Source organism: Delphinapterus leucas, chromosome 21 (genome assembly GCF_059928025.1).
Source record: "Delphinapterus leucas isolate spDelLeu-1000000601 "Yukka" chromosome 21, BTC_Dleu_Yukka2, whole genome shotgun sequence".
Lineage (NCBI taxonomy): Eukaryota > Metazoa > Chordata > Mammalia > Artiodactyla > Monodontidae > Delphinapterus > Delphinapterus leucas.
The window spans coordinates 23,498,637-23,515,318 of record NC_143149.1 but is presented as its reverse complement, the minus strand read 5'-3'; the positions used below and the strand labels follow the sequence as shown (position 1 = coordinate 23,515,318).

The 16,682-nt window shown below is 42.6% G+C and overlaps 2 protein-coding genes across 6 annotated transcripts in view; one reads left to right on the top strand and one right to left on the bottom strand.

The window, feature by feature from the left end:
• The window catches only part of GTF2E2 (general transcription factor IIE subunit 2), a 68,056-nt gene extending 62,159 nt beyond the window's left edge, over nt 1-5,897 (top strand). For all 4 annotated transcript variants that reach the window (XM_089903707.1, XM_022571140.2, XM_089903706.1 and 1 more), the window contains 2 exons: nt 4,017-4,132; nt 5,385-5,897. In XM_089903707.1, coding sequence (XP_089759833.1) covers nt 4,017-4,132; nt 5,385-5,501 — 233 coding nt within the window. In that variant the 3' untranslated portion in view covers nt 5,502-5,897. The remainder of the gene's footprint in view (nt 1-4,016; nt 4,133-5,384) is intronic.
• An 8,187-nt stretch (nt 5,898-14,084) lies between these two features.
• Nucleotides 14,085-16,682, bottom strand: part of RBPMS (RNA binding protein, mRNA processing factor) — a 189,095-nt gene continuing 186,497 nt past the window's right edge. Inside the window, exon 10 of one of the 2 annotated variants that reach the window (XM_089903741.1) lies at nt 14,085-15,936. The gene's annotated coding sequence lies outside the window, so the exon portion shown is untranslated. The remainder of the gene's footprint in view (nt 15,937-16,682) is intronic. The other variant, XM_022571143.2, reaches the window with a different exon arrangement.

Sequence of the window (16,682 nt, the reverse complement as noted above, 5' to 3'; positions counted from 1 at the left end):
TTTTCTTCAAAGAGTTTCTGTTTTAGCTCTTATATTTAGATCTTTGATCATTTTGAATTAATTTTTGCATATAGTGTGAGGTGTAGGTCGTCATATTTATTAGTATGCTGTAATACGTATACTGTATGTATGACCCAGCCGTACCACTTTTAGGTTTTTACCCAAGTTCACTCAAAATCCATGTGCATATCAACTTTATTCATAACAGCCAAAACATGTAAACAACTCAGATGCCCTTTAACAGTCCCTTCATTGCCCCCAAGTGTGGTACATCCTTACAATGGAATACAGCTTTGCAATAAGAAGGAACGAAGTACTGACATGCCCAACAACATGGATAAATCTCAGATGAGTCATGCTTATTGAAAGCAGCCAGATTCACCTGCCTTCCTTAAAGGCATTAACACTCAGAAATAAGAGATGATAGACCTCAGAGGATGATGGTAACTATGACGGATATAGATAGTGCTTTTTCCTTTGCAGGCATTATTCTCAGTGCCTTATAGATATTAACTCATTTTATCCCCACATCTTTATGAAATACATATTATTATCCCAATTTTACAGGTCAGGAAACTGAGGCAGAGAGGTTAAGTAACTTCTCCCATGTGACATAGTTAGTAAATAGTGTCACTGGGTTCCACATCCAGGCCCTCTGTCGCCACAGTCTATACTATTCTGCTAGTTTTGTATTTCATAGGAAAGCTTTGGGTGTAGCCAAAATATGAATGAGTTATTTGGGAATTTAAGCAAAGCCTTATTAATGAATTTGCTTATTTTCTTTCCTTCTCTGGCATACTTTCTGTTACACAGTTTTCATTCTTAGCTCAAGTAGGACAGGGTTCCCTTCAGTTGAAAGGGTCAAATCTGAGTTTTAAAATTCTAGCCTTTCTTTTCTGTTAAAAGACAGCAGATTTTTAAACAATTCCTATTTTATTTACCCTTATAATTTAGAGCCTGACTGACTTTCATGATACTTGGAGATAATCTCCTAAAACAAGTCATTTGTCTTTAAATTTCATGTCCCCTAATCATTTGCTGTTTTCAAAAACATAAAAGTGATTGCTAGAAAAAGAGACTAGGATGCCTAGATCTTGGTTTCGAAATACCATTCTCCAGTAAAAGGAGTCAGGACTCCTTGGCGAAGAGCTGATTCCAAGTTTGGGGAAATGCAAGATGAGCTTGGAACATGTTTTGGTACCAGAAAGTAAGAAAATGCTCAAAAAAACCCCAAACAACAAAAAAGGGAAGCAAGTCAAAAGGAGCCAGGGACAATTTGAAGGGACTCAATGACCAAAGCCAGGATATTTGAACAAGAAAATAAATCATGATAGTAATGGGTTATAATCCATGAAATAAAATAAATATCCATGAATCCATACTAAGTTAACAATTGAATAAATAGATTGGCTCGAGAATCTGATCCATTTGTTCAGTAGTCTTCCTTATAGAATCCTAATCCATACGCATGAAAGGAATGACGGAAGTAACATGCCGTTAGGCAAACCTACAAGTATCAGTTGTTGTAGGCACGAGCCATCAATGGATGCTGAAATTAGTGAGATAACGTGTGCTGAGAAACAGGGTGTTTAGGCATAGTCTCAGTAGATCTCCCCACAGGGTGCTTATTAATTACAAAGGGAAAAATAATAGCTTCATGGTGGAGAAATCTGACAGACACCACCTTAACCAGTGATCATTCTGACCGCCCCAGTAATAAGCCATGTGAACATCATGGACCCTTGATGTTAGGTCCTGAGAAGGGCACAATGTCTTCTCTGTGATGTTCTTGCCCAAAATGTATAGCCTCAATTTAATCACAAGGAAATAGCAGACAACCGCACATTGAGGGCCGTTGTATAAAATAACTACAGAAACTCCTCAGAAGTGTCATGGCCCTGAGAGATGAGGAGACACTGGGCACACTTAGAGCCTGGAACAAGGAGACACGGCAGCTAAACACAGTGGGATCCCAGGTGTGGTGCCGGACCAGGACGACCAGGACGGGGACGCAAGTGCTAAAACTGGTGACATGTGAATAAGATCTGTAGATTAGTTAATAGGCTTGTATTCTTAGTTTAGATAATTTTACTAAGATCATATACAGTGTTAACATTAGGGAAAGCTGGGCAAAACCTGTACTGGAGTTCTGTGTACTAATGTTGCAACTCTTCTGTTAATGTAAAATTATTTTAAAATAAAAAAGTTTAAAAAATGTAAAAAGAAAACAGATACTCTGTGATGCCCAGAGAATAACATTTCATACGTTCAGTGATCAAACTGTTGAGGATGTGCTAAATTCAGTGCCAACCATAGTAGGAAACGTACAAAAAAAAATATCCACTCCGAGGAGCTTATAGCCCTTCAAGGGGCTGAGAAAGTCATGCAAACAATTGATTGTCATCTGTTAACTGATTTCTGTAATCTATGCAGATGAAAGTTCAGGGAGCATATAGGAAAAAGAACTCTTAATGTATTGAAAGAAATAAAAAAAAATTTTTTTTCTTTTTAATTTTATTTTTGCGGTACGCGGGCCTCGCACTGCTGTGGCCTCTCCCGTTGCAGAGCACAGGCTCCGGACACGCAGGCTCAGCGGCCATGGCTCACGGGCCCAGCCGCTCCGCGGCATGTGGGATCCTCCCGGACCGGGGCACGAACCCGTGTCCCCTGCATCGGCAGGCGGACTCTCAACCACTGTGCCACCAGGGAAGCCCTAAAAATTTTTTTATTTAGAGATGTTTTGGATTGAAATAACTTTGTGCCCAGGTTGAATTCTTTGTAGTAGATTGTCATTTTTGCATTTGGTCACCGTCAGCAAAAATCTTTCCGTGTGTGGCAGAAAACAGATTTCCTAAGTATCACTGGAGCCCCAGCCGTTAGAGCATCATTTGCTTCATGTAATACGTATTGAAACAGGAAAGAGGAGAACAGTCTGGTCCAGCACAGTATCTCATGCCTACTTTGTTTACAGCTTGTGAATGGACCCCTCTCCATTGTCACTTTTTATCTGAAAGTAAGGCAGGTGCCGGCGCCACCTGGATTAGGCCTCCGGGATGCCATGCCAGGGAGGAGGGTGGGGATGGGGGTAGGTGGTGTTGCAGTGTGAGTGGGCGTGCGCATGCGCATGTGAGAGAGGTCTCTGGTGAGCAGGGGCCCAGCCCCCAGCCTCAGGGCACCCAGCGAACTTGCCTCTTTCACCATCCAGAGTACAAATGTCTTATGATTTGCCATCATAAGACATTTTTTGTGTGTTGGAAAGTAGATGTTAATAATGACGTGAAACCTGGTTATTTGAGCCTCTCTTTAGGGACAGAATTTAAGATGCATTCGAGTTTCATTCTGGACATGTCCCAATTGTGATCTCTTTTGGTTGCAGAAATGGTGGTGTGGCAAAGGGGCCGGGGTCTCTAAGAACGAGGAGTAGGCTGGATGGAGGGCCTTTTTCCTTTGTCTTCCAGGGCATGTGAGACAGTGTTACTGTGTCAGTATTCCTCCCCTCACTTTTATCACCTCTTAGTCACCCATCCCCCATTTGTTTGATTTCAAAAGGCCTTTTTTGCAAATAGGCTGTTGTAACTCCTCCGTATAAAACTTTGGTTCCTCATCTCCCTGTTTCTCTTTTCCTGTAGGAGAGGAAGTGGGCTATACTGAGCTCATGAGAGATGATCAGGAATTTGAACTATTTCAATGGAGAACTGATTTCTGGGATTAAAGGAGAGGGTCAACTACCTTTCTTCCCAGGAAAGCTGGGAGGCTCAATCACATGGCCTTCATTTATAGGCTCTAAAAATAGAGCAGTGCTGATCTGGTCTGTAGGGATGCAGTTCGTGTTCCCAGGCCCTTCTGCTGCTGTGTCCAGCATCTGAATGTTCCTGTCTTCCTTTGTTTTTATAATGAAATCTCAGATGTGCTCATTGAGATCAGAGGAGATAATATCGAAGCCTGATTTCGATCACACTGAGATGTTATAGCTTGTAAACATCTATTGTACAGTAACTACTGTCTTGTTGGCACAGAGTTTCAGAAACTGTGGAGGAGTGTCACTGTGGATTCAATGGATGAGGAGAAAATTGAAGAGTATCTGAAGCGACAGGGTATTTCTTCCATGCAGGAATCTGGACCAAAGAAAGTGGTACGTACTTTCTAGAAGAAAATGTAATCTTCTGCTCTTTGAACTGTTAGCCTGCGTCCTGTGCAGCTCTCGGAAGAGCAGGTAGGTAGTTAGTTCTCCCTTCCAGTTTTTTCTGTGTCCTAATCCTGTGACCTTGGTCAGATGCATTCAGATCACGTCTGGTGTACTGAGGGCCAGCGGATCTCTTTGCCCTCAGGGGCTGCTCGCCAGGTATGTGAGAGCCTCCCTGGCAGGCTGCCTGCGCTTAAGCTCCAGCCATAGGGCGTGCAGTGCCCACGTGTTGTGCTCCCAGTTTCTGCCAGGGGCTTGCTTCATCGTTCTGGCCTTTATGGTCTTCACCCCACCCCCCACCCCTCTTGCTCCCGGAGCCCGGTGGTCTCGGTGCCTGGCTTTGCCTTAACCCTGATCACACTGAACTATCCTTGTTGACTTTCAGATCCCTTAGGAACCAGATATTACTGTCTTTATAGCCCCCAAATCCTGCTCATTGGAGGGATTTGTAATTGAATGAAGACCTGTGAATTCCTTTACCAGCTAACCAGCTCTCTGCGGCCCAGGGTCAAAGCCAGGACGAGAAATATTTCACTAACACCCTCCTTCCCTGTCCACCATCGTGCCTTTGTAGCTTGACTTGTCTGTGACTGTGTTTTATTCAGTGAAGTTTTAGGACTCCTTTAAAAGGGAAAATTTATTGCCAGTGATCTCCAAGAATTAGTGTGATTGCAGCACTTCATGGTTTCCCGTCATTGCTTAGTTTGTTAATATTATGTGATATTAGTATTTCAGGTATACAGTGAAGAAAAGAGGATAATATTTAACAAATCTTTCTGTGTTGATCCACTTCCCAATTTGCCCATATCTCTATATTTTGCTGTATTTGCTTCAGGTCTTTGTTTTATTGGTAATTAATGGTGGATAAAATTTTAAACCTGATAATAGAGATGAAAAACAAAAGAGATTTACTGTCTCTCTTTTTACCCACTTCATGCCTACAATAGTTCTGGTTAGTTTTCGTGCCAGCCCATTTATTCCAGGTGGAGGTATGCACTTCACTGTAACAGAAAGCCCTGGTTTGTGTTTTAGAACAAGGATTGTGTGGATTGGTGTGTGTGAGGCTGGGCTGCAGAACAGAAGAAAGGTCACAAACCCTGCATCTCTTTGCTGCTGGTTTCTGGGGCATCTTTTGTAAATCCTCCCCATATTACCGCTCTGAGTAGCCATTGTTTCTAACTGTCTTTACCTTTTCCTGTAGGCTCCTATTCAGAGAAGGAAAAAGCCAGCTTCACAGAAAAAGCGACGGTTTAAAACTCACAATGAGCACTTGGCCGGGGTGCTGAAGGACTACTCTGACATCACTCCTGGCAAGTAGTGGACAGTTTTGTCTGAGAGCAAAGAGTTACAAAGTCAAGATCTTCCTTGCTGACGCTGGGATCTGAAGACTGACTGTCTTCCCATTCTACTTCTTAGGACCGAGGACAGGAGCAGTTCAGTTTACAGAACTAGTGCAAATTACCAAACTTGAAGCTTATTTTCATTAATGGGCTAATGAGAAATGTTATGTCCCCTGTTAACCTCCTTCTTGGGGGAAAGGCGCTCAGCATGGCATGCAGGTGACTTTGCTATTTATCTCTACTTCTAAGTGGTTCCTGGTTCCATTTTCCTTTTCATTACCTTAGAACAGGTTTGCCAATAGTCTTGACTGCAGTATTTGTTTATTCCAAAAGAGCATATTTATAATAAAATCGTTGTAGAAGGAGCTCTGAGATGTCAGTGAGTTCAGTTTGCTTCTTTCCGTTCTTGGCAGTGACGGGTGGCAGCTTGTCTTTGACTCCCACAGGTGGTGTCTGGAATGCTGTTGGAGACCGAGGTCTGGGCTGCGTTGCTGAGCGTGTGGATTTCACAGTTGGAACCTAAGGTGTGCCTCTTGGTAGCAGATGAAGCAGTAAAGGTACACTACATGTGATTTTTTAATGCTTGCTTTTAAAAGGATAAATCAGTATTTAGCCTCTTGGATTTCGCAAGTCATGTTCTCATGCCATCTCTAGCAAGGATGAAGACATGACTGTGTCCCAGCCCTGATGGGGCTTGGCCCTGAGGTTCTTCTTTCAGAGACTCCCTCTGTCTCCCAATCACTGGCTGAGCTCAGGAGAGCTGCTGTCACACATGTGGGTTAAGAGTTGTGATGACTTTTGGGGAAATCTGTGGCCATTCCATCATTCTATGGTAAACTACCCATTTTCCTTATCTGTGCTTGTTTTATGGTCTGTGGTGGCCCTTCGGGGTGATTGTTATGGTTCTCATATCACATTGTGGTAGATTATAAAAGCAAGGTTTGGTGTTCTCAAAAAAGGTATGATGATAGCCCAAAGCAGTAAGTACTTTGTGCAGATGACAAGGAGCCTTTTTGCTGTTTTAGTTTTTATCCTTTTTGTTTACTTCTCATCCATTTTCAGTGTCATCCTATTTCAGTGTCATCTTACCTCTTTCTTATATACAAGCCCGAAAATATGGCATGAAAAGGTGTAAAACTGAGACTCCTCAGGATAATTTAGAAAATGGGAAACTAAATCTGTCTTGCTTTGTAGAGGATTTTTGCTAGTAAGGAAGAGCTTTAATATTTTATGGCATAAACTAGTTCTCTTTTTAAAAAAAAAAAAAATCTGGAGCTGGCTTGTCTCCAAGTATACCTACTTTTTCTGGTCTATACATACCCACCCCCACCAGTTTTATTGAGATACAGTTGACATACAGCACTGTGTAAGTTTTAAGATGCACAGCATAAGATTTGACTTACATACATCATAAAATGATTACCACAGTAAGTTTAATGTCACTCATTTCATATACATACCAAAAACAAGCGATGAGAACTCCTTAGAATTTACTTTTAACAATTTTCACATGTATCATACAGCAGTGCTATCTGTAGTCCTCTTGCTGTACATTACATCCCTTGTACTTATTTATCTTAAAACTGTAAGTTTGTACCTTTTGACCACCTTTGTCCAATTTCCCCTCACCCTGGCCCACACCTCTGGTAACCACAAATCTGATCTTTTTCTGTGAGGTTTTTCTTTTAAGAATCTACATATAAATGAGATCATTTGGTATTTGCTTAGTCTGTATGACTTACTTAGCATAATGCCATTAAGGTCCATCCATGTTGTTGCAAGTGACAGGATTTCCTCCTTTATTATGGATGAATAAGGTTCTATTTGTGTGTGTGTGTGTGTGTGTGTATCTGTGTGTATCCATTCATCCACTAGGGAACAATGGGGAACACGTCTTGGTTATTGTAAATAATGCTGCTGTGAACATGGGGGTTCAGATATCTCTTTTTTGACTTAGTGTTTTTGTTTCCTTCGGATGTATTCCCAGAAGTAAAATTGCAATATCATATGGTAGTTTCTGTTAACTTTTGGAGGAACTTCCGCCCACAGTGGCTATACCAGTTTACAACCCCATCAACAGTGTGCAAGGATTCCATTTTCTCTACATCTTCACCAGCACTTGTTATCTCTTGTCTTTTTGATACTAGCCATTCTGACAGGTGTGAGGTGATAGCTTATTGTGCTTTTGATTTGCATCACTAATGATTATATTAATGATGTTGAGCATTTTTTCAGGTACCTGTTGGTCATTTGTATATCTTACTTGGATGAAGGTCTATTCGGGTCCTTTGTCCATCTTTTAATTGGATTATTTTTTATTTATTTTTTTGTTATTGAGTTGTATGAATTCTTTATATATTTTGGATAGTAACCCTCTTATCATAAGATAACTGGTTTGCAAATATTTTCTCCAATTCCATAGATTGTCTTTTCATTTTATTATTTCTTTTGATGTTCAGAAGCTTTTTAGTTTGATATAGTCCTACTTGTCTATTTGCAATTTTGTTGCTTGTGCTTTAGTTGTATCCAAAAGTTTATTGCCAAGACTCGTGCCAAGGAGCTGTTTTCTTCTAGGAGTTTTATGCATTTTGGTCTTACATTTAAGTCTTTAATCCACTCTGATTTAATTTTTGTGAGTGGTGTAAGTTAGGGGTCTAGTTTCATACTTGTACATGTGAATGTCCAGTTTTCCCATCACCTTTTAGCTGTGGACTTATGTGTCCTTTATTATGTTAAGATATGTTCCTTCTGTACCTAATTTGTTAAGAGTGTTTTATCATGAATGGATGTTGAATATTTTGGAAAGCTTTTTCTGCACCTTTTGAGATGATCATATGATTTTTTTCTTTCATTCTATTAATGTGACATACCAAATTGATTTATGTATGTTGAACCATTCTTGCATCCCAAGGATAAATCTTACTTGATGATGGTGAATAATCTTTTTAATGTACTGCTGAATTCAGTTTGCTAGTATTTTATTGAGAAGTTTTGCGTCTATATTCATCAGGGATATGGACCTTTAGTTTTCTTTTCTGGTAGTGTACTTTTTTGGCTTTGATATTAGGGTAATGCTAGCCTTATAAAATGAGTTTAGGAATGTTCCCTCCTCTTCAGTTTTTTGGAAGAGTTTGATAAGGATTGGCATGAGCTCTTATTTAAATGTTTGATGAAGTTCCCCTGTGAAGCCATCTGGGCCTGGGCTTTTCTTTGTTGGGAGATTTTTTTTTAAAAATTTATTTATTTGCCTACGCTGGGTCATAGTTGCGGTGTGCCCGAGCTTTAATTGCAGCATGTGGGATCTAGTTCTCTGACCAGGGATCAAACCTGGGCCCCCTGCATTGGGAGCACAGCGTCTTAGCCACTGGACCACCAGGGAGGTCCCTGTTGGAAGATTTTTGATTACTGTTTCTAGCAATTGGTATTTTCAGATTTTCTATTTCTTCTGATTTGGTCTTGGTAGGTTATATGTTTCTAATAATTTTTCCATTTCTTCTAGGTTGTCTGGTTTGTTGTATATAGTTGTTCATAGTAGCTGTTTATGATTCTTTGTGTATCACTTGTAATGTCTCCTTTTTCGTTTATAGTTTTGTTGATTTGGATCCTCTCTTTTCCTTAGTGTAGCTAGAGGTTTATCAGTTTTGTTTATCTCTTCAAAAAACCAACTCTTAGTTTGGTTAATCTTTTCTACTGCTTTTCTGTTTTATTTATTTCTGTTCTAGTCTTTTTTTATTTCCTTCCTTCTGCTAACTTTGGGCTCAGTTTGTACTTTTTCTGTTTCCTAAAGGTGTAGAGTTAAGTTGTTTGAGATTTTTCTTGTTTCTTAATGTAGGTGTTTATTGCTATGAACTTCCTTCTTCGAACTGCTTTTGCTGTATCCCATAAGTTTTGGTGTGTTGTGTTTCCATTTTCATTTGTCTCAAGATACTTTTAAATTTCTCCTTTAATTTCATTTTTGATCCATTGGTTGTTCAGGTGAGCATTATTTTCATATGTTCAAGAATTTTCCAGTTTTCCTCCTTTTATTATTTCTAGTTTCATCCCATCTGGTTGGAGAGGATACTTGGTATGATTTCAGTCTTTTTGAATTTGCTAAGGCTTGTTTTGTGGCCTGACATATGGTCTATCATAGAATATATTCCACATGTGCTTGAGAAGAATGCCTATTCTGTTGTTGGGTAGAATGTTCTGTACAGTTAACCTTTGAAAAACATGGGGGATAGGGGTGTGGAAGCCCCACACAGTCAAAATTCTGCATGTAACTTTACAGTTGGCCCTTGTATCTGTGGTTTCAACCAACCATGAATTGTATAGTACTGTAGTGTGTATTTATTGGGAAAAAAAAATCCACATATAAGTGGACCCATGCAGTTCAAGAGTCAACTGTATATGTCTATTAGGTACATTTAGTCCTAGTGTTGTTCAAATCCTGTTTCCTTACTGACCCTCTGTCTGGATGGTCTGTCTATTGTAGAGAGTGGGATATTAAAGTCCCCAACTATTATTTTATTGCAGGTTATTTCTCCTTTTAGTTTTATTAGTTTTTGCTTATATGTTTGGGTGCTCTGATTGGGTGCATAAGTATTTACAATTGTCATGTATTCTTTTTTGTTGTTGTTTTTTGGCTGCGCCACATGGCTTGAAGGATCTTAGGTCCCTGACCAGGGATTGAATCTGGGTCCTGGCAGTGAAAGTGCCACGTCCTAACCACAGGACTGCCAGGGAATTTCCAACAGTTGTTATATATTCTTGATTGATTGATCCTTTTATCATTGTATAATGACCTTGTCTCTTTTTACCATTCTTAAAGTCTATTTTGTCTTACATAAGTATAGCTGTGCCTGCTTTTCTTTTGAATACCATTTGCCTGAAATACCTTATTCCCTTTGCTCTCAGTCTGTGTCTTTAAAGCTAAAGTGAGTCTCTGATAGGCAGCATATCATTGGATCTTGTTTTTTAATCCATTCAGCAGTTCTGGGTATTTTGATTGGAGGATTTAATCCACTTATGTTTAAAGTAATTATTGTTAGGTGAGGACTTTACTGTTTCCATTTTGTTAATTGTTTTCTGGCTGTTTTGACATGTGGGGAGGGATATAGTCTTTGTGGGAAATTGTGATACGAACCCAGTTGTGTTTGAGGGTTGTAATAAAAAGAAAGAAGTTCTTTACCAGTTCTTCTGGGCACCTAGAAACATATCCACCAGAAATTCAAGTTAAAGTCAAAGTCACGTTCTTACCTCTGCCCGTTTCTGCTGGGTCTGTGGCCTGTTTAACAGAAGGAAGTTGGAATGGGCGTGTCTGGGTGTGTTAAAAGTTTAAGACAGTCTGTAGTGCATTTGATCTATAATTCATCACCGTAAGCTGAGGCTTTTAGGGGATAGCTGAAATATATTTGAGCCCAAAAGTGTAAAAAATGACATTTGACTGTTGCTGTTACATCCTCTAAGTGTGGCGAGATGATGGTGGGACTCGGGTTGGAGCCGCGCTTGATACGTGTGGAGCAGAGTCTCAGCGATAAGGCAGGGCAGCTACTTCCCGTTCCATTGTTTGTAGCAAGGGCACTGCAGACATACAGCCCTTGGTTCTTTTGTGAGCTGACTGAAGTCACTAGCAGAAAAAACGTTTTGGATGTGGGAATGGGGCATTTGGATTTATAAGTTCCCCAGTTCATATCAGCTAATAATGGTTTTCTGAGGCATAGAAAATGAGACTTGGTGTCCCCTCTTCCTCCTAGCTACTTGCAAAAATGATTTATTTTGTGTTTTTTAAGGTTTTATTGACTGTTCTTAACAAGCTGGGTCCGGCACTGTTGCTGTGTAGCGAAGCTGGGGTGCTGTGTGTGGAGACAGCGCGATGACCTGTATCATGTGTTGCCGCCCTTGGAGCTTCACGTGGGACAGTCCATCCTCTCCTCGGGTGTGTTTTTTGGGCTTGTTCTGAGAGACTAGATGTTCTGTGGGGAGCAGAGGGTGGGGGAGGCCCAAGGACCTCTTGGAAACCACTTCTCAGATGAACCGGACTTTGGAACCCCTGTCCCTGTCCTGTGAGCGTCATGTTGAATGAGCACTTTGGAAACACAGAGCTAGAATAGGCCCTGGCATTGTGCTGTCGACCTTCCTTCTGGCCACAGTTCAAAAAGCAAAAGCGCATTTTCCTTCATAATGGGATTTCCATTAGAGGTGTGCTGGTGCTCTCAGGCGAAGTGGCAAGGCTGCTGCCACGGGCCCTTTGGACAGTTAGGCCTGTAGCACTTGTCCAGCTCTCCTGGTTTGGAGATGGGCCAGCACGTTCCTGTGACTCAGACCATGTGGTCTCAAGACCCTGTGAGAACCCAGTGACTTTCAGCCACCCAGAACTTTGCAGGGGTTAAAGGACGTTCAGTGCAGACTTACCTTAACTTTTTAAAAAAATAAGTGAAAACACAGAAGGATACTAATAGGAGACACTGCTGTAAATCATAGCCTGACCTTGGCAGGATCAGCTTCAGAAACACCAAAGTCAGGTTTACCTTGCACTTGACTGTCATATGAGATTTTGAACTTTTCTGCGTTCTGGTTTTAGGGGAAAAGTGCTCTTTTGTCCAGGTAAATATTTTAACCTGAGCATCATTTCCTGTTCCATGTAGGTGTGTCCTTTTGCCCAGAGGAGAAGTTTGGGTTTAATTTAATCTAGCCTAAGTAAATTTCTAATTTACTGTTAGTTAGCATGGTGAGAGTTTCACTTCAAATGAGAGACGGGTGTGAGCAGTGGGGAGTGGAAGGCTTCCCTGGGTCTTGATTTATGGGCATGTTGTTACGGTTCATGGTCACAGGGCCCTTTCCCCTCATAAAGCCGGGAAGTGTGGTTTGTACTGTGGAAGCCCTGGTGAAGCAGCACCTGAGGAAGGTCAGGAAGGTTTCTCACGGCATATTGGCATCTGGGGGCTTGGGGTGGTTAGAGCCAGGCCAGTCTAGGGGAGTTGGGTACCAGCCAGGACGTTCTGCAGCAGTAGACAGAGCTGCACTGTGGCAGTTAAATGTTTTCCTGTTTAGAGGGCCTTATCAGTTAGCTGACTCAGTATGGTTTTTCAGCATCACAGTCATGAGTTTCAGTGTAGGCGTTTTGAGGACCAGCATTTCAGATGACACATCACTAGTAACACACTCTTCTGCCTTCTCAGAATGTTGTCCAGTTGTTTGATGTCATGAGGAGGTGTGATAGAACAGGGATGACATTGGAAGAGTGAGAGAGCAGCTGCGTGCTGAAAATTCTCTTCACACTGGGTAAGAATACACTTTTCACCTAACAGTTGGACGTCCCAGTGATAGATGGGGGATACAGTAGGAAGTCTGCTTGTATTCCTTGAGCTAAGCATGCCTTGCCCAAAGCACTCAGAAATAACTAGTTGATTCCTGTATGTCACCGTGACACAGACACCAAGAGTTCTTGGGGTGTCCAGTCATGCTTCCTCTCCTATGAAAGTAGGTTTGGACATATATTCAGGTACTGGGAATTTGAAGCCTTTATGATTATACTGTAACTTTCATTTTGCAAGTTTTAAGGTTCTTTTCCAGATTCCTTTAATTTTTAATTTTGTTATAGAGGTAGAAGGCATAGTACTTAATTTTAGTACTTAATGCCAGTTTTATGACATTAGTCCTGTGTTCTAAGCGGCACATCTCCCCTCCCAATGGAGGGTTTACTTGGTAACAACGGATGGCTTAGTTATCATCTTGCTGGAGTCTACAAGACTGGGACATTATGCGCAGAAGTAAGAGGGAACAGACAGACCTGCCCTTATCGCGAATTCCCAGTTCCAGTGTTTGTGCTCCGTGGGGTGACACAAAATGAAGCTGGTGTTCAAGTGTTCAAGTGGGGTTGTGTCTGGAGCTCACGCTAGACAGGTAGGTACTGTCCAGACTTGTCACTTGCACAGCAGTGGTGACCCAGGCACTCACTCATCCACCCCAAGGCCCTTTGTGCAAAAACCTATGGCAGTGACTGTGTTCAGCCCTTCCGGGGGAGGCACCCTCAATACCTAGGCTGTCTGGCTCGTCTCTGGTGCCTTGGAGTTGGGAGGTCCCAGATGGGCGGAAGGCAAAGTGCACCATCAAGCCTGTCCCAGAGCCATGATCCCAGAGCCATGGCAGATGTGGCCTGCAGAGCCTGGGCAGGGCGCTGAGCTGTGTGGTCCTTTTCTGCCTTCACCCACTTTTGGTGGCTAGTCTTCTCTGTAAAAGGAACGTGAGATCCAAACCACAGAACCAATAACGTCAGTGCCCAGCGAGACGAATAGTTGCTCGTGGTGGTTGCCATTAGTTGGAATTGAGTGCTATGGCCCCCTCCCCCTTTTGGGGGAAGAGGAGTTGGTGAGAATATATTTATATAAAGCACTTTATGGTCTTGGCTATCAAGGCCTGGCTTCTCAATAGAATATATTTCTTACTCTAGGTCAGTAGAAAACCACAACTACAGATTTCAGATAGGCCTGAGCTAAGCTTTGTAGCCTGGGGAGGATGTGGGGTCTGCTGAGCGCAGTAAAAGGCATCAGGAAAGGGGTGTGAGTCTCCCCGGCGACCCTCCTGTGGGTCGGGAGGCTCTGGTCACGGCCGCTGTGTCCCATCAGTTAGCAGGCGCCCCCAGTAGAGCCTTGGCATGGGCTGTCCAGGCTCTCCCATCCCTGCCCCTTTCTTCCCTTAGCCCCTCTGTCCTGGGCTCAAGGGCCAGTGCTTAGCTCTGTCCAGACCTGAAAATGGGAGCAAAAACGCTGCTCCCTGGTCTGCAGTGTGGATGCCCTGGGTTGGTCTTACAAAAAGGAATATGGCAAGCAGTGGTGTGACAGCTGGAATTAGCACTTTATTCTTAAAAATGACAATAGAAAAGTACCTTTAAACAGTTTATAAAAGCATAATAGACTGGGTGGAAGTTGCTGTTTTCCTTAGAAACAAGAGTACAGAACTGTCACCACGAACCAGGCGGCGATGAAGCCCTAAGCAGGGCTTGGGTGTGGCAGGGACGTTCCTTCCTGTCATTTATTGTGAGGGTGAGCGCCCCTCACCCCTGGCTCCTTTCGTTTTTTTGGTGATGAGCTTCTAAAAGTGTCTTGATCTCTTTACTTCTGATGGAAAATAATGAAACTAGAAAACCTGACACCAACCATGTATAATATACTATAGTCATTAAAACATCGAAATCTTCAGCACGGCGTGAGCAGATCAGTAAGAAAGCTTGTGGTCATGTTTAGCTATATCAGCAGTTAAAAATTCTTAGGTCAATATATTTTTACACCCGGCTCTTCTCCAACAAGGGGGAGAGTGAGCTGCCACAGACTCTGGAAGTGTCGGCTTACCACGCTAGACTGACTGGCTTTGACGGAGTCTTGAAGCAAGCTGACGAGTACTCATTCCAGATGCCACTGGTTGCACACCTCCCCCTGGGCCGATGGGGCAGGTAGTGTCACAGTGAGCACATGGGATTCAAGATCATGTTTTAAGTGGTGTGTCTGGCCTGCTGCTGCCAAGGCTCAGGAACACCAGCTCAGTTCAACCCATGTTTTGCAAAATCACTTGGGGGATGGGAGCTGCCCACTGCAGCCAGGTGGGCCGGGCAAAGGCGGCTGCCTCCTGGGCCCGGGCTGGCCTCCCAAGCCAAGGCTTCCCCTTAGACTCAGCACGTTCACCGGGGGAGTCGCGCGTCAGCTGGGCACACACAGGAGCGTGCTGGTAGAAGAAAAACATAAGAAAACGGCAAAACCCAACACTCAGCCCACAGTTCGTATAGTTACCTCGGGAGCTGCCGGGCTCTTCTAAGTGAGGAATGTGCACCAAGGAAAGGCTGCTTTGCCCAGCTGGGAACCTGCCGCCGTTAAGATAGATAGAAGCTCCTGGAGGCCTTTGATTGTCTTGCAGGGTGTCCTACTAGACCTGGAAGTAAACCCCGAGTACTGCACTAGCGGTTCTAACATCTAACGCTGCGTTACTCATGGACCCTGGACTCAGGCCAGGGAAACAGATTTCTATACATTCACCATGATTCTGGAAATTTTGATAATATTTAAAAACATGCCTTAAACATGCAGTTTCTTTTAGAGGAAAAAAATAGATATTTTAAATTACAAGCATTCAAAAGTCAAGCACAAAATCTGTGATCCAATCCAGTGTAAGATCATCCATCCTGTCGTACTTAAAATGTTTGGTATAAAAATACTCACTCTCTTGATTTTATCGTTGACATCTTTTATGTTTCATTCGAAAATATCTCCAAACTGTACAGAAATGGCAGACCATGCGTTCACAAATAACACGGTTTCTTACAAATTATACAGTGTAAAAGAGTAAAACATTTTTATTGTATTTTTTTTCTTCGAGAAAAACAGATGTGTGATAGAGGCTGTGGCAGAGTCTTGAAGGGACCAAAACTGGGCGGGTTCCAGCCTGAAACAGAAAGAAAGCATGTAAGGGCAGTGGGTCTCACAAGTGCGTGGTCTTCCTCTGAGCCACGGGGCTGTTTCGGGACACCAGTGTATAGAAGCCACGGCTCAGAGACTCCTGGTGATTCCCTACAACGGCGCATGTGTACACCTTTCTGTAAACACGGAGTATCCTCATTGACCCTCCAGATGAAGACCACTCACAAGCCAGACGCTCAGTGGTCTGGCTTTACAAACACGGGGAGTGGGTATTTAATTTCTGTTTATCTTTCTCTTACTAGAATCTTTTCAAGCCCTCTCTCCCCTGCAAGGAAACGTTCATATTTGTTTTTGCTTCGTGGCAGAATAAAGGGCCTTTGGACAATCATCTAGACTTCGTCCCTGGCACACCCCCGCCCTGGTCCCAGGAGTTTCTTAAACACTTCTCAGCTCCTTTGTGTCTGGATTTACTCACTTACGTGAAGGCTGCATTGTAGATGCTCTACTCTTATTCTGTCACTCATTTTACTTTCATCTCTCCAACTCCCCAGTCCCTTGTTTTCTTGCCATCTTACCAACAGGTCAGACTCACATAAATCTGTGATTGCCGGAAAGGTATACGTAGAAGTAATCAGCATATACTACTAGAATTTTCTATGTGGGAGGAAGCCGTCCTTGCTGTTAACAGCCCCTGTCCTGCCCTGAGTTAAACTCTTTCAGACACAGCTAATTGGACGATCTTAATGAACACTCCTCTTCCACCCAGATCCA